The 24,795-nt window shown below is 43.0% G+C and overlaps 1 protein-coding gene across 1 annotated transcript in view; it reads right to left on the bottom strand.

Annotated features, from left to right (window-relative positions):
* The window catches only part of ARL15 (ADP ribosylation factor like GTPase 15), a 446,071-nt gene extending 426,223 nt beyond the window's left edge, over nucleotides 1-19,848 (bottom strand). Inside the window, exon 1 of the mRNA XM_043488410.1 lies at nucleotides 19,698-19,848. Within this exon, the coding sequence (XP_043344345.1) occupies nucleotides 19,698-19,745 (48 nt within the window). The 5' untranslated portion in view covers nucleotides 19,746-19,848. The remainder of the gene's footprint in view (nucleotides 1-19,697) is intronic.
* Between the last annotated feature and the right edge of the window lie 4,947 nt (nucleotides 19,849-24,795).

Below are 24,795 nucleotides of genomic sequence, written 5' to 3'. Positions count from 1 at the left end.
ATCTGAAGATTATCCAAAATACAGAAAAACTATGATTCTGTTTTTAAGTTTGTTGTCAATGGAATTATCTTCAACATGAAGCTTTTCGATGATGCCTCTTTTGGCATTATATAAATAAATGTATATCTCTGTAACTTTTCTGCTCCTTCATCCTCTTCAAGATTTTCTCTAAGAGTTCTTTTCCCCTAGCAAATTTGCAAGCTGACTAATAACAGTCTAATCAAATTGAAATTGCAGGTTAAAGTATGATGCTGCATACCAGGTCAGGAATCAGGAACTCTGTAATTGTGGCTGACCCTCCGCTGATTTGGGGTTTGCCTCTGTAGACCAAAACATCTCTCTACGCCTTACAAATCCCCCAACAGTAATGGGTTTGAGGTCAAAGGTGATGTCACCCTTCCCCAGCCCATGAATGTGTGTTCCGTCTTTGGGCCTCTCATCCCACTAGATGGGAGAGGCCTGGGTTCCCATAGCTTCTCACTGTTGGGTCCGAGGCAGGCAGAGAAGTTGGATGTAGAGAAAAGAGGGGCCCAGCAGAGCCTGGTGCAAAAGACCTCTAGCACCTTCTGCAGCTGGCCCACCAGGTAACTTCTCTGGCAGGGCAGGGCACTGGGAGCGTACCTGAGGAGCAAGCTGCTGTGTCCCCCACAAGAGTGACTTGTTGGAGGCCCCCAGCTGGGAGCTCAAAGGTGCCACAGGGCAGCCCTCCCATCTTGGATCACTCGCCATGAGCCATCATGAATCCCTGGCCTCGGATGGTTTCTCTTCCTCCTTCCAGGTAGAGTTAGAAAAAATTTTGAAAGCACTTTTTAAGTTTCTCTCAATATTGCAAAGCTGTAACTTGAAGCAGAATTTCTTATTTTAAATGCACTCAGAAACTCCATGGAGACAAATGGCAGTAAAAAAATGTACTTCTTGTTACCAGATATGTAAAAAAGAAATCTCCTCACTAGAAGGCTGTTGAATCTCCTGGCCCCTCTGTGGAAATCTAACAGACACATGGTAGAACCGCCTCCTCTCCTGGACAGCACTGCCTCCATTGCTGCCACATTTACTGAGGTGGGAACTGAAAGAGCAAGTGGAGAGAGTCCACGTTTGCTAACATGCTTGGTGGCAGAGGCCTTCAGGACATCGTGTCCTGGACATTCTCCTGCTGCCACCTTTGTGCAGGAAGCAGGTTCTCCTGCCCCTCTACACCTTAGGCCCCTCATCAGTTCCCTCCATCCTTCTCCTGGCTCACTTTCCTAAACAAGGGTTCCTTCCCCACAAGTTTCCATGAAGAAATTGTATTCTCCGTGTTACAGTTCTTAGAGTCTCTTAAGGTTTCAATTACACAGAAAACCTTCCCTGATGTTTAACAAAAAATGGAATACTTTGGGGGAAAACTTTATGAGCAAATTAAACTTTGGCACTTTTTCTGACTGAATAATTACTTGAAACCATAAAACAATAAATATTTAGGATCTCCTCTAAAAAACTAAAAAATCTGAGCAAGTCCTGACTGATTTGGGCCACTGGGTTCTAGAAGGCATATCTGGCCAGAAAGATACTTGTCTGTGAGTCAGAGATGTTCACTGTGAGTTTTACTTCTGTTAGTGCTTTATTTTTGAGTGACCAAAAGTCTGAGTTAATTCAGGATTTGATGCACAGTTACTACTTCATGGCATGCACTGGATGGCTGACATAGGAAGAGATCTTGATCTATCCTGTCTGCCAGTTTTCTATTTGCTAAAAACTGTAACATAGCAAATTATGACCAATTTGTTATCGTGTTAATTGTAATAATCAAGGAGATTAATAAAATTGAGTTAAAAGAATAAGCATTTGTGGCATGAGGAAAGTTAGACAGGAAGAGGAAAGAGAAGATGGGGAAGGGATCGGGGAGGGTAGAAATAGGGCTTTACTTTTTCCAAAACTAATCTGGACAAATATCCTTCAAGGAATTATTTTAAAACCTAGCAGATCCCTATTCTACTGTAACTAGGTATTTGAACACAGGGCTGCACATCTGAATTAAAATTGAGGACCTAAAGTCACTATGTTTCATTTTGAGCAAATCAGTAGTGACTGAAATGTTGTTTAGTAAAGAAAAGTCCTTGCTAATTTTGAAAATCCAAGAAAATGCAACCCACTCTTTTTTTAATTGAAATTTCTTTATTTTGATTTAATCTACACAGAGACTTTCTAAATTGAAGTATAGCTGATATACAATATTATGTAAGTTAACAGGTATACAATAAAATGATTCACAAATTTCAAAGATTATACTCCATTTACATTATTATAAAATAATGGCTAAATTTACCAAGTTGTACAATACATGCTTGTAGCTTATACACAATAGTTTGTAACTCTTACTCCCCTACTATCATGCCCCTCCCTCCTTCCCTCTTCCCACTGGTAACCGCTAATTTGTTCTTTATATCTGCATGCACATTCACCTTTAAAAGAATATTCATTTGCTATTGCTGCTGTTGTCTTAAAATCACTCACACAATAATATAAACTGCAGCCTGAGTCCACAAAAATGACAGAGAATAGCTCCTCTTCAGGCTCATGAAGTAATTCTGCCCACAGCCCAGGATCAGCTCACAGGGGCCCTGAAAAAGTCAGGAAACCCAAAGGAAGCCCAGGAATGATCGAATAATCCTGTCTCAGTGACCCAGTCTTTAGAACACATATCTTAAACCCAATAAATCATAGGGAAAATCATGTTACACTAAGAAATATTACTGGTGAACACCAGGGACGTACAATATTTCTATGTAAAATAAAACAGAGAGGAAGAGAACTTCAAACATCACAAGAGGTTTTCTACATCCAGCACAGTAATGTGAAAAAAAAAAAAGCACATTCAGGAAACATTAAAAATGACAACATTATCCAATAAATCAGCCCAGTGCTCAGCTGTCTATAACATGCTGCCTCTCAGGAAACACTCGTTTAAGGGAAGAAAAGTTCTCAAAAGCAGAAATTTGACTCTCAACCTGTTTGCGACAAAAGAGAAGTTGAGAGTTCCAAGCAACAGTGCAATCTACAGTAAGACCTCAGAAAACTTGCCCCCTTAAAGTGAGTTGACTCACTTGGCCACACTTATGTAACAGCAGAACCAGCCTGTGGCAGAACGTGGGCTACCCTCTGCCATGCCAGGACCTTTCACCCCTACAAATGAGAAACAGCTGCCACTTAACCCATCAATAAGCAGCTGCAATATTTTTCCCCCCTCAATATCCTACAAATACAGTACAGAGAGTCAGACTAGAACAGCTCACTGGAGTTACAGAAGTGGAAAGACCTTCCTAGAATATGTGTCCATCCCTCTTATCTGGGAGTAGGATGTGCCCTCTCCTCCTGGCAGCCAGATTCTGCCAAATGATCCGAAGCCCTATAGTTAATTGGATCGAATCGGACCCGGAGCCAAGCCGAGCCAACCAGATTCTCTCCTTCTGGAAATTTGATACTGAGTTATGAGAAACTAGATAGTCTGGTTTGGAGGTTCTTACACTGGTTTTTTGCCCCGTGGGAACACTGACAATATCTGGAGACATTCTGATGTCACGGCTGGAGTGGGGGAGAGGTTGGGTGTTGCCAGCAACAAGGGCATAGAGGCCAGGGATGCAGCTAAACGTGCTCCAGTGCACAGAACCACCCCCAACACAAAGAATCAGCAGCTGCAATATTTTTAATCTAGTTACTCTGCACTATGTTAATTAGGTAGGGGCAGAAAGATTTTTGAAAAGCTGGTATTAGAAAAAGGAATAGAGTCAGAATGGGGTCTTTTTGGTGACAATAGAATCTTAAGTTCTTCTTTTATGTAGAAAGTTCCAATCCAGTAACAGCAAATACTTTTATCATGCTCATGGTATTAGGCTCTCTACTGAATGCTTTCATATTAATGTATTTTAACTCAACTCTGAGTGGTAGTATTATGCCCATTTCGTATATGAGGAAACTGAGGCACAGAGGCCACACACTAGGCAAGTGACAGAGCAAATGCAGGGCACTGACCTTGGAGTCAGCCTGTGCAGCCTCTCAGCCCAACCACTGACTTAGTAGCCGTCCTGTGTACCTATGTCGGGCTCTGGGGAGGCCAAGAAGCCCACAGCCCAGCCCTGCACTGCGACACTGTGTTCTGTCCAGTAACAGAGAGCCAAGGCAAGGCTGTAGCGAGCGCATCAGCACCTCTCTGCCAGCGTGCAGTGGGGACCTTGGCAAGCTGGCTGGGGGCTGGATCGCAGGCATGCCTGCCCCCTTGGTCGGGCACCTCTGTGTAGTTAGTGTCCAGTGAGCTTACCGGAGCAGCCCTGTAGGGAGCCTCAATTCAGGCTTGTCAGTGGAAGACTGCAAGAGAGAAGGCTTTGAGTAGAGTGAGCAGGAAAAGATGAACTTTCCAACTGGAAGTTATTCCTGCAACACTACACTCTGTGGTCACTTTAGACAGAAGCCAGGCTCGCACAGTCTTCGCAGTGTTATTAACAATTCACCCAGATTACCACGTGATTGTCTGGACAGAAGCTGCTCTGACAAACCAGCCCTAAGCAAGTTGCCGTCACAAAACCGAGAAGCTGCCTGAGACCGACCAGCTTTTGGTCTACTGGGAAGTCTGGGCCATCCTCAGCTTCTGGACTCAGCACATTTGACCCCCAATGCTCTGCCTTGGGAGTCTGGTATGGGAAGGTTTGAAGGACCTAAACCACACACCGCCTCCTAGGAGACACAGCCCATGTGGAAAGAGCCAGATGCTGACAGGCTCCCTTAAGACAGCCCTGTCCCCTCTCTCACCAGGGACCAAGACGCCTTTGGAAGCACAAGTGCTCTTAGCAGCAGAGTAGACTGAGGGTCTTAGGAATCAAGTAACTGAGCTTTGGGTCCATTTATCCGAACAAGGACTCCCTCCTTGCAGCACAACCAACTTGGGCCCACTTTCTCCCACCTGCCTGACCAGGGAGCTGCTACATCAAATGACTCTGGGACAACATCCACCTGCTTCCACCATCCTCCGTGTTACAGTTATTCTTACCCCACACTCCGGAGGCTCTGTGCCTCCTCTCCAGCAGTTCAACCTCTCACAAGTCCAGCCCCTCTCCAGCTCTCCACAGAGGCCTCTGACACGGTGGTGTTTGTACCGGGGGTGGCTCAGGGGCCGGTGGTAGAAGGCGGGATGGTGGGGTAGTTAATATGCATTAATTATGCAGTATTGGTTAAAAGGGAGGGCTTCCTGGGTTCAAAGCATAACTCTGCCACTTCCTAGCTGTATTTCCTTCAACAAGTTGCTTAACCTTTCCATGTCTCAGTTTTAACATCTGAAAAATAGAGATGACACCTACCTCACAGGGCCCTTAGAAAGTGCCTGCCAATGTATAACACTGTGAAGCAGTTTTCCATGTTGTTGCTAGGACAACAGTAAGGGGAGTGGGGGGTGACAGAGAAAGAGGTGTCAGGCACTGTTCTAGAGTACTTGTGCTATTTTAGTTAATCCTCACAACCAACCCAAGAGGTAGTCACTCTTACTATCCCACTTTGCAGAGGAGGAAAATAAGACAATGAGAAGTTAAGCAACTTGCCAAATCTAGAGCGGTGGAGCCAGGCCGGCAATTCAGCTCAGAACCTGCCGTACACAACAATGAAAGAAAAACTCCTCTACACCCACAAAGGCTTCCTAAGTGCCCCCTATGGCCTAACTCAGTCCCTGGAGGTCACCCTGGAGGATCTCCAGAGCCCTCCTTCTCCCCTACTCCTTTCAAGACTCAGGGCAATGAGCTCTAACATCTAGTGCTGTCCGCCTTTGCTTGTCAAGGATGTCGGCCAACCTTCCCCTCTTTCACCGAGGATTTCTGAATCTGCCTCAGCCTTTTGCTCCAGCCCAAGTCCTATCAACTTTGTCAACCACAAGGGTGCGCTACCCAGCACCTTGGGTACATTTCCTCTTCTACTTCCTAAGCTCCCCATCTTTCCCAAGGCCAACCACAGTCACACATTGGAGCCTTCTCTCCAAAAACTATTCTATGTCTGCAATCTTAAATTCATATACCCTATTGTCTCCCACAATGAGTTTTCTCCCTCAGTTTTCTGAACAGTTATTCCAAATAACACCTATTGTTCAGTCCCCTCAGCACCACCCATCCTCACATCCTCTCCTCACCCTTCCTTCCTTTCCACTAACTCGGAGCTCACGGTGGTCTATCACGTCCACCAACCTCTTGCCCATGTCCTAAACTTCCTCTATTCCATTATCCACCCAGTAATTCACCCTGGAAAAAGCCCAACTTTTATCAATCTAACTGTCCACCTTCTTGAAACCTTCGTTTCCAAAGTCTGGAAGAGAAAAAAACAAAAGTACCATAGACATCAGATTTTTGTCATTGCTGGGTCATGGTCTCCGATGACTTCAACAGTGCACCACAACCAACGCATCTGTGCCCTGGTCATCATTGCCCTGGTCTTTCATTGCAGCTACTTCAGCTCCAACCCCTAGGCAACCATATTTCAGTCACCTTCAGCAAGACGACCTCACGTTCCACTTCATCGGCATTTAACCATCTCAAGTTCAGCCCCCTTTAGAAAGGAAAGCAGTCCCTCAATGTCCCGAGTCACCTTCCAGGTCCAGCCCGAGTCTTCTTCTCATCCATGGTGAAATTTCCGGACAGCCTTGACTGCAGCGGTGTCAATTCCTCACTTCCCACTGGGCCTCTAAGAGCCTCTGACCAAGGTAACCACGCAGCCATCATCTTCCATGATCTCTGGGCCACGGGAAACACAATTGGCTACATCCCCCTCCTGGAAGGTCTCCCTTCTCAGCCTGTGGGACGCGACACTCTGCAGGTTTTCTCCCAACCTTGCAGCTCTCTTTCTCTCTCAAGATTCCTTTCCTTTTGCTGACCCCACAAAAACCAAGTGCCTAATGTGTACCAGCCCAGAGAGCGACACTAGACTTCCTCGGGTTCTCCCTTCCATATTGAGCACAACCCTCCCTGGGTGAGCTCAGATGTGGCCATGGCTTCAGTTACCATCTAAACAGTTAAGGATGTGAAGTCAGACATTAGTAAGACCTGGGTTCATTACCTGGCTCCATCACATTGCAGGCATGACATAATTTCTCTAAGTCTCAGATTCTAATCTCTAAAAGGAGAAAAGCAATAAATCATGCATGAAAAATACTTAGCACTGTGTCTCACAATGATAATTTAATAACACAGTTACACACACATATATATATGGCTTTGCAGTTGGTGCTAGTGGTAAAAAATCTGCCTGCCTATACAGGAGACGCAAGAGATGCAGGTTTGATCCCTGGGTCAGGAAGATCCCCTGGAGTACGAAATGCCAACCCACTACAGTATTTTTGCCTGGAAAATCCCACGGACGGAGTAGTCTGTTGGGCTACACAATTCATGGGGTTACAAAGAGTTAGACATGACTGAGCACATACACACAAACACACACAGCAAGTAACGATAATGTTACATACTGCTTTTAACTCATCCAAAGCTCACCTCTAAGCTCCCACATAATTCAGATTCTCACACTGGATCTCAATTTGGACTTCCCACAAGCAGTACAAACTCTGAACTCAAAGTCTTCACTTGCCTCTCCATGTGCTACTCCTTCAAGTGTCACCTACCACAGTACATGACCCGTTTCGCCTCCGTGATGTCTACAATGGTTCTAAAACATGCCCATAAACCCTTTGACTTCCTGCCACCCAGAGGTGGTGCCTGTCTCCTGCCCTTGTGACTGCCTTGATGAACAAGGGCCATATAAGTGATGCTGCATGACTACTGAAGCCAGGTTAGAAAGACCAGTAGCTTCCACCAGTTTCTCCTGATAAATGTACTCTGTGAGCCTTCAATCTGGATGTAAGCAGTGCAGCCCCCTGAGGCCTCATGTAGAAAGATACACGAAGAGAAATGCCCCAGGAGTCCACATTTTCCAATCCCCCAGATTTGCATGTTGCCAGACCAGTGTTCTAAGAAGCCTTGAGATGCACCCAGCCACCATCTGATGGTAACTTAATAAGGAATCCTGAGCAAGAACAGCCTAGTCGAACCCAATTCACCTCCAGATTCATGAGTTTAAAAAAATGACTGTTATTAAGCCACTGTTTTAAGGTGGTTTGTTACTCAGTAATAGATAATCAGAACAATGCTCAAATCAAAAACCTGAAAATTATCCCTAAAATCTCCTTTGTTTTCATCTTCTACAGTCAATTACAAAATCCTGGCAATTCACAGATGTTACCTAAATCCATTTACTTTTCTGCATCCTTCCTGCCTCTATCTGGCTGTGAATACCATCATCTCACTCATGAAGCAGGATAGCCTCTTCCAAACTGGGCTTCTTCCTCCCATTCGCTGCCCTTTCCAGTGCCTGTCCACATTGCAGCCTGACCTGACCATGTCGCCCTAGGCAAACTTTAAAGGTTCCCACGATGTGACCCTAGGCGGACTCTGCAGCAAAGTGTACCCAACTGTTCCTGACTCTGCTCCAGCCACACTGAGCCCTGGGAGTTCTCAAAGCGACGGGGTTACTCACCCCCAAGTCCCTGCACATGCTGTTCCCTCTGCCTGGCCCTGACCCTGCCTGTCACTGGGCCAACACTCCTCAACTTCAATGTTGTAGATTAAAAATGACTCCTCTGAAAAGCTCTCTTTGGCCCTCAAGTCCGGGTTAAGACTCCCTTTCATATACTCTATTAGTAACCTGTATTTCCCTCTGAGTAGAATATGCCACTCCATAACATGATTGCTTAGTTTTCATCTCTACAAGAGTATGAGTTCTTTGAGGGCAAGCCAATGTCTTATTCACTTGTATATCCCTAGTGCCCAGGACAGCACCAGAATACAAAAGGCTTATACAAAATTAGAGCTGCTTGAATAAATGATAATTATGTAAAGGCAAATTTATGATCACTCACTTAAAGAATTAGAAAAAATGGAGAAAAGGATAGCTATTCCAAGAAGGATACAAGATGCTTAAGGAAAACTTTGAAATAAAAGAAACACTTAAGATATCTAATTAATCTCACCTTTTTATAGATGAAGAAATTGAAGACAGTGACATTGACTGGTTTGCCCAAACCTTACACTGAGTTGCTTGTAAAGCCAGGAATACTACCAGGTCAACTGACCTCCACAGTACCTCTCCAGCAAGACAGGATCTTCAAGTGAAATCACACAACCAAAGAATACGGCCAACTAATTTCTTCAAATTAAAAAAATCTGTCTTATGATCCTCTTATATTATATTGTTTTCACGCCTGAACATATGGAAGTAGCTCTGGGCAACTTTAAATTTCTCTGGGGTACACACCCATCAAAATAAGTAAACTAATGATTGACAAAGTAAAGACTATTGGTGAGGATACGAAATAACTGGACCTTTTACACTACTGGTACAAGTCTAAGTGGCAAAACTACTTTGGAAAATGTTTGGCAGTACTTAGTAAACCTAAACATGTGTATGCCCCGTGAACCTGAAATTCTGCTTTACCCAACAAAAATGTGTTACTTCCCCCAAAACCATAACAAAAACGTTTGTAGCAGCTTTATTCCAAATACCCCAACTGGAAACAACCTAAATGCTCATCACAATAGAATGAACAGTTTAGTAGTAGTGTATTCATACAATATTAATTTGCAATCAGAAAAGAACTGGTTTATGCAACATGGATGGATTACACAGGCATGCTGAGTAAAAGAAACTACACACAAAAGAACACCTAGCTGTGATTCCATTTATATGAAGTTCAAAATCAGGTCAAACTAATCTATGTCAACACTGCGTAGGAACGAACACCTAGGCAGGAGTACCCTAGAGAGCCTTCTGGGGTATTACATATCCACCTGGGGGTGGTTACAAGACACAGGTACATATAAACTCATCTTCGTTACTGTTGTTTATTCACTAAGTCAGTCTGACTCTTTGCAACCACAAGGACTGTAGCCTGCCAGGTTCCTCTGTCCCCGGGATTTCCCAGGCAAGAATACTCAAGTGGGTTGCCATTTCCTTCTCTGGGGATCTTTCTGACCCAGGGATGGAACCTGCATCTCTTGCATTGGCAGGCAGATTATTTACTACTGAGCAACCAGGAAAACCCATAAACTCATCCAGCTGTACCTTTAAGACTGTACATGTTACTGTATGTAAATTACACTTCAATTAAAAAGAAGGCAATTTGGTGACTAAAAAATATGATTAGAAAAACATAAGTGAACATTCGTTTTATGTAACAGCTTATATTCAAGAAGTCCAGTATATACATTCTCATTCAACCCTCAAAAAAGCCCTTTGTGAAAGTTTTTTTTGTAAATAAGATTCTCATTTACTAGTCATAATTACTATCTTTAAAAAATACCTGAATCAGAGCAAGAAAAAGGAAATAAAATTTAAGTGATAGTAAAAATTAACTTTAACATTCTTTTGGGGACTAGAAGTCCCAATATAAGTAATTTGCAGAACAGACCAAAAAAAAAAAACATGGTTTACCCAAGATCAAAAACAAAATCTTTTGCGCCCAGCTGTTAAAATGTACAAGAATCTGTTCCTACATAATGTTTGGTTACATTATTCCACAAAAATTGTACACTGCCATTTTTGGAGAGTAAAAAAATCCCCACAGTGTCACTGAAGCAGGGTGGGGGAGGGGGGTGGCAGGGATGGGGGGATTGCGGAATCAAGGTCAAGGACATAGAGGAGAAGAATGATTCACTTTTATCTCCACTTGCTCCCCACTTCTGTTGATGCCATTATATGGACTCATACCAATCCGTATGGAAATTATAAAGCAATTTTTTTTAAAAAAGCACTTTAGCACTAAAAAAAACATAATCAATATTCATCACAGAGGTTCGGATGCTATCTGAATTTTTTTTCAAATGAAAAATTGTGGTTTGAATTAATCTTAGACCAGGTTCTCAGCATTTGGGTTTTAGAAGTAAGTACATTCTAAATATTAATACATACATACAAACTTGAGGACGTTTAAGAATTATCATCCTTTTATTCTGACAGGTAATAACACTGAGATAGACAAAGATACTGTTGTTCATTATCATGAGAATAGACAGCATATTCTAACATCCACAAAAAGCTGGAAAGATATAACCTCATATTTTTAAGTCTATAAATTAAATGTATGATGACTTTGTAACATTCTTGACTTTTCCTTTCTGCTACAGACTGACACTTGGAAACACCTTATATCATGCAGGTAATGGTAGACTATCTGGGAAATCAAATACAGGGTTTCAAACTTTTTCTTCTCTATCACAATAATGAAAACACGTACAGTAAGATTACAAATGTGTTGCCAACCCTCATAACAACTGAGACAGCTGAGGTTACTCCTGTCCCTCAGTTTCCTCAACCATAAAACAAAAACACAAATTCTAGCACCTCACAAGGTCAATGAAAGGACCAAACAAACGGCAAATGCATATTAAGCATTCTCTGCAGGATCTAGGGGATTCCCTGGTAGCTCAGCCGGTAAAGAATATGCCTGCAAAGCAGGAGACCCTAGTTCGACTCCTGGTCAGGAAGATCTGCTACAGAAGGGATAGGCTACCCACTCCAATATTCTTGGTCTTCCCTGGTGGCTCAGCTGGTAAAGAATCCTCCTGCAATGCGGGAGACCTGGGTTAGATCCTGCAGAATCTAGGGGGCTTCCCTGGTGGTGCAGTGGTAAAGAACCCGCTTGCCAATGCAGGAGACATGGGTTCAATCCCTGGGTCAGGAAGATCCCCTGGAGAAAAATGGCAACCCACTCCAGTATTCTTGCCTGGGAAATCCAATGGACAGAGGAGCCTGGTGGGCTAGAGTCCATGGAGTCACAAAAAGCTGGACATGACTTAGTGACTGAGCAGAATCTAGGACAAAGTAAATTCTCAATCATCATCATTATCACCATCTTGACTATTACATAACTTTGATTTAACAAACAGCAGCTGATTATATCCATGCATGGTTTATTAACTTATTTAATCAATAAGTCAAAGCTTTAAAATGTAGGTACCTTTTGATTCTACATAAAATCTACTAGAACTTGATCATAAAAATATTCCAAAAAAAAAAAAAAAATATTCCAAAGGATTAGAAACACTGCCAGTAATAATCTCCTTTTTTGAGATGCACTGTGAATATTTACATATTAATGATTACACAATAAAGAAACTTGTTTAATTTTGTTTGACCTAGTTTCCAAACTTACTTGGCATCAAAATCTCTTTTTGAAACCATAGGACTACTGCTGCTTACAATACACTATCATAAAATATCCAAGAGCTTATAAGGAATGTCCATTGCAGCATTATTTATAACAAATACCAATACTAAAAAAATTGAAATTTAGAATAATCAGTGATAAGGTGATAAGTTAATAAAATTATGATTCACTGAAATGCACATAATAAAATTTCATTAAACAGTTCATATGACCCATTGTGTGGTACTAAAAACAAGTAAACACACATACACAATCATGCCTCAAAACCAACACCTTTTCTTTGAGCTTCCCATAAAATCCAAATAAGATCTCTACATATAAAGCCAGAAATGGTAGTATCTAAACTAGAAATATAAAATAAATATCTATTAATACAAACAGAAATATTTATTAATCTTAAAAACATTACAGAAATAAAAAGTTTCAAGACAATAAGGGTGATATGTTACAATTTTATTAAAATTATTAACCACAAAGAGTACCATATTATTTACACATATATGCAAATATAATTTAAAAAATGCAAAAAAAAAAAAAAACCCACACTTAAGAACAGTGCCCACTTGCTTTGGGGTAGTTGTCACCATGGAGAAGGATGAAGAAAGCATGGGAGAGCAGAAGGCTTTCCCATTCAAGTTTCTTTTTTTAAAAAGCATCCAGCATTTTGAAGTTAAAACGGCAACATACTAACAGCTTTCATCAGGGAGGTAGGTACACAGAAGTGTGTTCTCATTTTCTGTACTTTTCTGAACATTTGCATTTATTAAAGATAAAACTGTGAAAGAATCATATTTTGCTTTAGCTCCTGACTCCATGTACAGACTGATCAAGGAACTAGTTCAGGTCTTCTGCACCTCAACCAATGGTCCTGGGATGGCTCCAGACTATCAACTGCTCCCCCAGAGAGACTGGAAAAGCTGCTCTCTCTCGGTGAGAAAAGAACTCTCAGGAATCCCTCTGGGGGAGACATGGCCACAGTTGCTAGGGTCGAAGTCCGTGACCCGGAGAGAAGCAACGCAGAAGTCAGAACCATTCCCAGCAAATCTGGGTACAAAGGAGCCTGATAAATGAGATGCTCCTGCAAAATCATGTGCATCTGGCTATGAACCAAAGTGCAGAGCGCCCATGCTTATGCACCAGGGTGGGGCGGGAGGGTGCAAAAGGTGAGCGAAGTCTCTCACCTTAAGGTACAGACACGTGTACTTCCTCAACTGCAGCGGAGCTGTCACTGAGTTCCCAGGAGGGCTTCTCACAGGTGACGGCAGCAATCAAGTAACCTCCCAATTTCCAGTCCTGTGTCTGAATCATGGCCCCCCTCACTCATCCTCTTAACTATTAATTATTACCAGTTACAGCAGTACTGAATAACGCTTACATGCATTGGCTTGGAATCCCCAAGCTGGCTGGTACCCTAGCCCTGACACTCAGTTACATGATCCCAGCCATTACTCCACCTCACAGAGCCTTAAGCACCCTCCTATTCTAAGTCAGTATGTCTGTCAGTCAGCAGTAGCTGGTCAACAGGACTGCTGGAAGGATTAAATTGGGTAATGCAGGTAAAAACACTCTGCATAGTACGTGATATATAGTTCCGTATTCACACTGCATCAGACTCAATTCTAGTGATAAAAGGATAATCAAGATAGTCAGGGACCCTGCACTGATACAAGTTACAGATTCAGATAATGAAAACAACTGCAAAGCGCCCCAAATTAAGAGTTTTAAGATGGCAACCACAGAGCATTCAGCCAAGCATAGGGGCCCTTCTGAGCCACATGCCCATGAAGCCAGCCCTGCCAAGAGCAAATGTGTTCACTTTGCTGATACTCAGAAACGAGGGTCAACAAGAACTGGGTTTCTTAGATTCAACCAAACACAGAAGCATTTGGGGAGATGCCAGGGGAAGAGCCACGGCATAAGTAAGGAGGCCACAGGCTCCAAAATAAAAGCCCATTTTTAACTCAATTTGTGCTTAGTATCAGCATTTGTTAACCAAAATGCAGTTACCAAACTTTCTCTGAAAATCTTTTCTTCCTCGAAAGCAAACCCTTTAGCATCAGGAGACTCTGACCAACAGAAATTCATAAGCAAAAGGCCACTTGGGTGTAGTGTCTGCTAGGCAAAGCCCCACTTTACAGGCAGCACTTGCTTAAGGAGAACAGCAGATTTCAAATAAACTGCCAAATAGCTCCTGAGTCTCGGGAATCTCTTCAAAAAGACAACTGGGGCTTGTGACTCTGAAGGTGTGCTTGAAGTGACACTAGGGGGCGGAGTACCAAGGCTGCCTGGAAACCCACGTGTGGTTATTTGATATAACATTAGTCGGTGAAGGTCACCTAGTTGCCTGGAGTCAGGACATCACAGGGTGGAAGGCTCAGGACACGAAACGGTTCTCTTTCTATCCAGCCTTCTTTTTAAGGGTCATTTAGCAGAAACAAGTCTTTGAGCAAAGGGAACATCGACCAGCCTGCTCCTGGCCCCTGGTTTCTTGACTGGAGAAGTAACATGGTAATTACATGAAATACACTGTAAAATCTTCAAATGCATTCCAACAGCTTTAACACCAAGCTGGAAGGAAGGCAGTGAAGAGGGAAGGTTCTGGGACCACAGTCCCAGCTCTATTACTTGTTAGCTGTGTGAACTTGGGGAAATTACAAAACCTCTCTCAGCCTTGGTTTAATGCATTACATGTGGAAAGTATTTACATTATCCGGCACCACAACATGTGCTCAATAAACGGTAACTATTTTAGCCTCATAATACCTATGCTTAACTCCCCCCACCCTCAGCATGCCTACAAGCACACAGCTTAGGCATCCTTCAGAATGCAAGCTCTCAGAGGACATGAATCATGTTCCCATGTGTGCTCTCTTGGGATTCATGCTACAAGCCTGAACCACAGACAGTTAAGAACCAGAGCTACTGCCTTTTATTGCAGTTTCTGCCTCACGGTCTGGATATTTTTGAAACTTTTTTGCTAAAAGAACCAGTTATTGTGTTCTTTTTATCATATGATTTATTAATAAAAGAACACCTATGTGACTAACTAATCCAGCTGCAGTTAAGATTAAAAATATATGGCCTATATTATCACTTTATACATAGAACACATAAGTTATAATATTCTTAGTCACTCACAGTTAAAAAACAGCACACTTCTAAGACCATGGAACATCAGATAAAAGTCATAACTGTGCCTTCACTCCTCTTTTAGAATAGGCTCACTTACAACTTAGTAGAACCTCAGAGTTCTGTGTATCAATACATCAAGAGCTTCTGTTCTTGGTTGGTTGGTTGGTTACTTGGTTTGTATTCTGCAAATGGTGATGGGTTTGTGCTGATCCATCTATCTTCTTTGACCTGATCTTCCCTATCAACACACAAATTTTTATATGACAGGTATAGCCTGTGACCAAGAAAACTAGTCCAGGTTCACCAACCTATACAGAAAAAGAAACCTAGAACCCTGGCCTTATTAGATCCCAAACCCAACATACAGGTAAAATGATCATTATCTGACAATTAGCAGCCAAAGAAGCACTTTTAGATGTCACATTTTCAGGCCCAGCTTTGCATTTCAGTTCACAATGAAACAAAGAAACACACAGAGGAAACCTACCAGAGAGACAAGGAGCACATCCCAGGCTGCCTCCTCCCCGACTTGCCTACCTATCTGTCCACTGCCACAGGTTCCTGCAGGGCCACCCACCCCCTCCAGTCCTACAGCCAAGGTGATCCCAGTGGGGGCTCATCCTCCACGACTTTCAGGGTCATGCACAAAGCAAGGGTCCCATAAATATTTGTTAGATGGATTAAGGAACATATTTTATTTTTTATAGGTAGTAAACAATCCTCAAGGAAGTCTTGTAACTTCCTGCTTGCTGATGACATTAAATCTCTCCATATACTGAGACTAATTCAAAAGATAGCCCAATCTTTAAAACTGGGCAGTCACAGTCATTCTATAGGAGGCATCAGTCATTCTATAGGAGGCTTAAGAATAATATGAGCAACATAACCACAGTATATTAACATTCTACATCTGAAAAGCAACATGCTATTTATAAATCACTCTCCCTCCATCATCCCATGTAATCATCACTGGCATTACACAAAGCATACCAAATTTTATTGATGTTATTTTGATGGCAGAAGGGAGGAAGAGGTAAAATTCAAGCCAATCAACATGAGTCAGGACACAAAGAATATTAAACCGAGAGGAATCTAGAAGTTGATTTTGTCCAACCTTCCTGGAAAACCTGGTAAACACGTTTTCCAGTATAGCTTAACTATCTTCTTATTCAGAAAGTTCCACACACTGTCTTACTAGTTCTACCTGTCAGAAGAGAAACAGGAAGATGCTGGTACTGCCCACTGGAACAGCAACAGAATCTTCACCTACAGACCTGACAGGTGGGAACATGGCATTTAAAAGCCACTCCTAAAATGGGAAAAAGGTATATGGCCTGTCAATACTGAGAGTTTTATATTTAAATACTGGAAAACCGAGATTTTCATTTTTAAATGGCCACCCAGGCAAAACAAATACCTTGATAATCTTAAAGTTAAGAGTAAAAGATACATTCTGCATTCCCCAGAGTAAAACACCTAATCCAAACAGATGTTATCTTGTCTTACTTTAGAAGCTGGAGAGAAAAGCTGTCCCTTCTCTCTCATATTCATTCAATTCAACAAATAAAGATAGCGTACAGGGTGATACATGTAATTACTGAGGATACATAAATTACCATTATTGTAGTTTCCTAAACTGAAATCAATCAAAACTTTATCCTAAATAGAAAGGCACTATCACTGGGCTTCACCTTATCTGTCACCTCTAATTCATAGCATTTCCTTCAAGTAAAGAAATCAACAGTAGCCTTTAAGATCAAAGAGTTTTATCCTCTGTTTAATATTCACAGTCTTATTGAAAGCACCTCTTTCTCTCATTTCTCTTCCTTCCACTCTCCTGCAATTAAAAAAGGTTAAGTGATGCCATCCAGCCCAAAGAACAATGGACAATACATACACACGCAGCTCCCTCTTCCAGCAGCAAGAAGAAGAAAGTCAAACACCGATTAAAAAGAAAAGAGAAGAAGATGGCATACACGCTATTCCTGTCAAGTGCATGGACAGGGCACTTACTCTAGTTCACAAGCTCAGCAAAATCTGAAGGGTCAAACTAGAAATGAAAGGAGTGCATTTTCTCTGGAAGGTAAGTAAAAGAACTTGGGAACTGATTTTTAAAGATGCCAGTCAATGAAATTGATTTTCATTTTTCAGAAACTGGTTTTTAATAAACACCACATAAAAATTATGGAAAAGCAAATGAGTCCATCTGAAAGGCAAGAGGAGTGATGTGTGGAACATCATTTTCTCTGAGAACTAAGTAAAATGTAAACACAGAAGACCACCTACAGAGGCTTTTTCCTTTAAGGTTTAAGGATTTCCTTAAGTCTTTTCACAGCCGATACTTGACACACTCATCAGAACTGACTTATTTCCTTTAAGAGTTTTTTCCTCACCAACAATGATTAGCCAAGTGATTCTTATGGGACTGTTTCACTACACTTGTGAATTTTTTAAAAAGCATAACCAAGGTGACAAAATAATGATTTTTTAAAAACAGGAATGCATAGGGTATATGGGGGCAAGGCAGGTAAAACAAAAAAGCCATGTCAAATTTGGGGCCCACTGATTTTGACACATAACTTAGGAAATTGAGGAAGAAAGAACCTGCTTTTAAGGTAATCTAGAGCACCACAAGCATTCCCCATCAGGAAATGAACCTGAGTAATTAACCAGAGTCTTCCAATTGTTTTCCCCCACTAACTGCTGTAATGGGTTTGGCACCTCAAAGAGAGGTTTACAATGCCATTTGCAACTTTAAAACTCACTCGGCAAATAAAATAGCAAGTTCCTTTTTAGGAACTACTTAACTAAGCATCCAAAATCAGCTTTCATTAGTATAGGTAAGGCAGCCCTTTCCTCAACAAACTTTGGCTTTAATTCGGGCAAACTGCAAGACAAAACCATAGTACTGCAGGAGACAGGCTACAAAATAATCAATTACTTAATTCAGAAAATAGTCTTTAAGAAACATCTGACAACTCTCTTACCCTACATAGCACTTTGCATTTTAAAGAACCCCCAATCAGATAACCTCCTTAACTGGCTACACTGTGGGCACCTAATGTCCCTTTATCACAAAGACAGAGGAAGTTACTGACATCAACAAAAGAAAACAGAATTTGAATTCAGTTTTTGACTCCCCTCAATGCACAAGGTCATATATTAACTGCAGTCACCACCCCTCCCCACAAGCCCATCAAACCAGGAAGATTTAGGGGAAATAAGCCCAAACACAAGAGAGCATTACAAAACCAGTCCTTGTCCAGAGTTTCTTGACTATGAACGCATTCACAGTCTTTCTCAGTACAGCATTAGTGTAATTCCTAGAAGGCACTGGCAAATCTCTGCCAGGCCAATCTGCAGGCAGAAACCAACAGCATGTGTTCAACAAGATGACAGGACGGTCAATGTCTTTACCGTTTACTTCAACTCTGCATTGCAACAGGGGTTCTAGATAAAAAGGTAAACCTGGCAATTGTTCAGGATTGAATACAGCCAACATTAATGAGGGTCCCCATGAACACAAACATGCAGCTCTGGGGAAATAATTTCTCGAACAATATGCGGTGTTTTGCATAATTATACACACACACACACACACAAATCAAGTGCATTTTTAAAGCAATGTTCAGCCCCAACATTGAGCTGACAGTTTTCCCACCTAAACTTCTCAGCACAAGCCTGGCCTAAAAAGCTCAGACAGGGTCCAATCTGTACACCGGGTAAGAGAAGCATCCACGGCAGAGACGGCGAGGCAATGCCTGCCTACCCAGTCCTTTCTACCCAGGCTGCGATGTAGTTTAGTCCCGTCTACTATATGGTAATGTGCTTTTAAAACCTCGCAGCGACCGAGGTCATAGCTTTAGAGATCTAATAACAACCAAATGACCGGGGCTGCCGGGCACTTAGTAAGCCATTCCGGTTATGGCTCTTTAATAGTACCTGGAGTTCTGCTAAAGGCAGAGGGGAAAACTCCTGCTTCCTGGGAAAGAAAGTCCTCTGCAGGAGTGCAGAGGGAAGCAAAGAACCGACCACGGGCAAAAGACGCCCCGCCGCCGCGGCCCCATCTCTCGGGGAGCGCCCGTGCGCCCCTCGCCCCACAGAACCGCTGGCCCGGGCCGCACCTTTACCTGTCAGTTCCACCACTCCCTGGGAGCTGCGGTCCCACCGCCTCAGCTGCCACCCCTCTGAGTCCCGGCACAGCTCCAGAGCTGGTTGCGGGAGAAAGAACCCCAAAGGCATCCCATCCCAAAGAAAGAAAGCAAAAAGGCTGTTCCTCCAGGCGGAGGGACATCGGGCACGCTGGGGTCCGAGGGGCGACACGCCACCCCTGCCCCGCACCTACCAGATAATCCATGTACAGAAACGCCTCACTTATCCGGAGATCAGACATCCGGCAGCCTAAAGCATCCGGAACGGCTCCGAACCCGGAAAAAAAAGCAGCGTCTCTGGCTGCGAGCAACCAGCCCCTGAAAAAGCCAGCAACAACGAAAATAGCCGAGAGAAGTCGAGGAGCCGAAGATTACACAAGGGGCGCGTCGATTGGCCGGGCGGGCGGGCAGAAGGAAAGGAGAGCGTTCATTGGCTGTGGAGTCTATAAAAGGCGGGCCGCTGCGGGTGGCAGGGGAGAAGCGCGGGAGCGGCTCGGGCGCAGGTTCCTGTGAGGAGGGCCGAGGGGCGGGGGCTAGGGCTGCGCGGGCGGAAGAACGAGCCGGGAAGAGCGGAAAATCAGCCGGTGCTGTCGTCGCCGGAGTTCTGTGTGCTTCCGTGGCCTCCGAGTTGGGTAAATCGGAACCGAACAGTGTTCCATAGGAGGAGAGCTTAGTCTCTTCCCATCTCCCAGTAGGAACCTCGCCCTGAAACGTGGGAGGCGTAGAAACCACAGATACTTAATGCCCCTCTCCGGAGCGATTTCCCGAAGGCCCTGTGCCCTCGAGAATGCACGGCTGGGGTGACTGGAATGTGTAAGAAGGTACTCTGAACAGGCAAGCCTGTGACTCGGGGGCAGCCCCTCCCCACTTTCAGGATGTGAAGCGAAGGTGGACAGCTCCAGCCTGATGTCCTGGGGGTATACAGAAGCCCCGCCCGCGGCTAGAGGTAACCTGGAAGGTAACCCTCTTATCAGAACGTTAGATTGCCCCCAGGAGAATCTGCTCTTCACCGACGGAAAAGGAAAAGAAAAAAAAGTTAAGGGATTCTGTATAAGTCGGTTGTAGACTCAGGACTCTCGGGAAGCATCAGCTGGTCAGTTCTTTGCGCGTTTCGTGCCCAGTTACACGGTACACCATTCTGCTACCCCTGCACAGAATGAGCAATAGGATGAGAAGCTCTCTGAAAAGACCCGAGTAACAGTGTTTGGGACCCGATGTCATTCTAAGAAGTAAAAGTATCTATAAGCAGCTGCATTTGACGTGTGCACTTCCTGGTAAATAATGTGGAAACTGGCACCAGAATTTCAATATTGCATTTGGCGTGGAGGGAAAAAGCAGTTTAGGCTATGAACAGCTAAATCTTTAAAAAGAGCCTTGACTGTTCTTATCCTGGTTCTTGTCTGATTCGGGCTTTTCTTCCTCCAAGTGTGTGTCTAAATTATACTTCTGAAGACATTACAATGAGTTTTTGCTATGGAGAAGCTAACAAGACTCCATAGCATCAAGCCCTCAGATCCAATTTTGATTGTTTTTGGCCTGGTGTTTAAAAACATGTACGTTAATAAGATTTTTGACCTGGATTCTGGAGGTGATTATCTACTACAAAACTACAGCACAACTGGTTGAAATTAACTGCAGAAGTTAAAGGCCTCTCAAACTTGCTAGCAAAAGTAATTCAAACAGAATTCAAAGAAACCGATTTTTCTTTCTCTCTATAAATTAGCATATTGCAAATAAGATAAAAGTCTTCAGTTAGCAAAGAAAACTTTTGGTCCATTGTCTTTCTGATAAGAGATGACTTGACTGTCAAGTGAGGCTCTTTAGTGGGCTGTAAGTTTATATGCAAGAGAAAAGGACCACTCAGGAGCAGTTGGGTTCTACCTTTCTTTAAAAGCTAACTTTAATCAAGAAAAAGAATCCTGAACAAAAGGTCATCAGGATAAGGAGAGTTCATGCTACCTCTCTAGAATGAGCAAGCAGGGAAATGAACTTTTCAAGGAAAAGTTCCAGAGACTGCACTATGATTCTCTGTTCCATACCACTTGCATATTCATTCTAACTGGCACCAAGGAGAACTTTGTGTGCCGTGTGATGTATTAAAAGAATCATACTGGCTTTTGGAAAAGGATCCGTGTAAAAACCTGAAGCTTCAGAACTCCACATGGAGCACATTTTCCCAATTATGTGTTAATCTGGGGAGTTAATGTACACCCTTGTGTAGAGGCAGGAGGCTAATTTATGTTAGTATAAACAGATAATACACTGCCTGCTACATGAAACTGTGGTCTAAACGGATAGTTGGTAGCAGTAATCACCCCAATGCATGCTTTTTAAAAAGTGTAGAGATATTAGAATGCATGCATTTAACCTACTCCACTATACATCAAATAACAGGCTGCAATCTGGAATAAGACATGATCTCATTAAGGTATTACTGCTTTGCTGTCAGTAAAAAGGATGCTCTTCCAGATGCCCAAGAAAACATGGATAAATTCATGAGGCAATTGCATTACTACACAGGTTCTCAAAAAAGAAGTCATCACTGTTGCTTATCAAACTCAAGGAGAAATTCTTTTGACAGTCTATACTCCACAATTCCATAAATATTACTGGCTAGCCAGATTTGGAAGAAATTTTTACTGAAGTATTACTTGTTAAAAACAAAAATACAGTTCTGCAGCTTGGTCTCCCAAACTCTTGTCATCCAGAATAAACAACATATTAGTGGCCATTCCCATCTTTTTGTTGCTGTTCATTTGTTTGATATAATATAAATAACTTATAGAAGAATACGGAGAAGGCAATGACACCCCACTCCAGTACTCTTGCCTGGAAAATCTCATGAACAGAGGAGCCTGGTAGGCTGCAGTCCATGGGGTCACTAACAGTCCAACATGACTGAGCAACTTCACTTTCACTTTTCACTTTCATGCATTGGAGAAGGAAATGGCAACCCACTCCAGTGTTCTTGCCTGGAGAATCCCAGGGATGGGGGAGCCTGGTGGGCTGCCGTCTATGGGGTCTCACAGAGTCGGACACGACTGAAGCGACATAGCAGCAGCAGCAGAATACTGTGTTTACTAGTTTTTTTTTTAATCATGCACACTCCATATATTAAATTCACCATATCATGAAACTCTCCATAAATGTGTAAATGGCTGTAAGGCTATTGCATAAATGTACTATGTTAACAAATCCTCTCTTAGCTACTACTGCTATAAACATTGCAGTGAATGTTTGCATATAAACTCACATCTCTTTAACCTAAAGATAATTTTTAGGCATGGAATTACTGGCACAAAGAGTATATGAACATTTTTAATATTCATTTTTGTACTAGCTTCTAGTCTTTCCCCATCCCAGCTCCAAAGCAGGGAGTGCTTATCTTGCTGCATTCTTGCCTTGACCGAGTATATTACTGCTTAATAGCTGAGAGATCATATCTTTTATAAGAATAACAAACCATGGACATTCCTTTTTCAGAAAAAAGGTGAGGTGTCCAGACACTAAATTCCCCAGAGATCATCAGACACATTGCACATTTATTGCCTCCAGTAACTCCTGTGACTTTAAAATCCTCTAAGCTCTTTCCCCTTCAAGTGGTGGTCTTGACACCTCACCTCAAACTTAGCCAAGCCCCCTTTCTCTGCTTCGTAAACCTCAACAAAGTACCACTGTGTCCTAAACGATGAACCTCAAAGTAGGACGCCCCCACATGAAGCTGATAACAGAACTGGATTTCACAAAAGGTAGAAATCACCTCTTCCAAAAAAAGGATTTGTTGGGTCTTGGAGTATTAAAGCAAGGTAAAGCATTTGATGCTGTTGAACTGTGGTGTTGGAGAAGACTGTGGAGAGTCCCCTGGACTGCAAGGAGATCAAACCAGTCCATCCTAAAAGAGAGCAGTCCTGAATATTCATTGAAAGGACTGATGATGAAGCTACAATACTTTGGCCACCTGATGCAAAGAACTGACTCACTGGAAAAGACCCTTATGCTGGGAAAGATCGAAGGCAGGAGGAGAAGGGGATGACAAGAGGATGAGATAGTTAGATGGCATCACCAACTCAATGGAGGCGAGTCTGAGCAAGCTCTGGGAGTTGGTGATGGACAGGGAAGCCTGGTGTGCTGCAGTCCCTGGGCTCTCAAAGAGTTGGACAAGACTCAGTGACTAAACTGAAGACATTTAAAATGAAGAATCACCACTTAAAGTGGTAAATAATTATACCAGGAAAAGGTACCCAGACCTCACAAGCAACCACTATTCAAGCACCTAATACTAAGAATCTATGTAAACTTCTCCCCATACCTTTCCAGGATTATTTAATCTCTTAGACTCAGTATTGCATTGCTGATTGTTTTCATTTCCTACTGACACTATAACAAGCTGTTTTAGTCACTAAGTCGTGTCTGGCTCTTTGCAATTCCATGGACTGTAGCCTGCCAGGCTTCTCTGTCCATGGGATTTCCCAGGCAATACTAGAGTGGTTGCCATTTCATTCTCCAGGGGATATTCCTGGACCAGTCTCCTGCCTTAGCAGGCAGGTTCTTTACCACTGTGTCACCAAGGAAGTAGTCCAAAAGACAACTGTTTTTGTTGCTCAGTCATTAAAGACTTAACACAAATGTATTCTCTTCCAGTCATGTCCAACTGATTGTGACCCCATGCACTGTAGCCTGCCAGGAGCCTCCATCCATGGAATTTTCCAAGCAAGAATACTGGAGTGGGTTGCAATTTCCTTCTGCACGGGATCTTCCCAACCCAGGGATTGAACCCAGGTCTCCAGCACTGCAGGCAGACTCTTTGCCATCTGAGCCACCAGGGAAGCCCTCTTCTTCTCCAGCAGAGGGCAGACAGAATGAAAACCACAATCACAGAAAATCAACCAATCTGATCACATGGACCACAGCCTTGTCTAATTCAATGAAACTATGAGCCATGCGTGTAGGGCCACCCAAGATGGACGGGTCATGGTGGAGAGTTCTGACAAAACGTGGTCCACTGGAGAAGGGAATGGCAAACCACTTCAGTATTCTTGCCTTGAGAACCCCATGAACAGTAATGACAAGGCAGAAAGATAGGATACTGAAACATGAACTCCCCAAATCAGTAGAAGCCCAATATGCTACTGGAGAGCAGTGGAGAAATAACTCCAGAAAGAAAAAAGAGATGGAGCCAAAGCAAAAACAACACCCAGTTGTGGATGTGACTGGTGATGGCAGTAAAGTCTGATGCTGTAAAGAGGAATATTGCATAGGAACCTGGCATGTTAGGTCCTTGAATCAAGGCAA

Source organism: Cervus canadensis, chromosome 16, assembly GCF_019320065.1.
Source record: "Cervus canadensis isolate Bull #8, Minnesota chromosome 16, ASM1932006v1, whole genome shotgun sequence".
NCBI lineage: Eukaryota > Metazoa > Chordata > Mammalia > Artiodactyla > Cervidae > Cervus > Cervus canadensis.
Note: the sequence above shows the minus strand (reverse complement) of the source record. Positions and strands in the feature narration are given on the sequence as shown.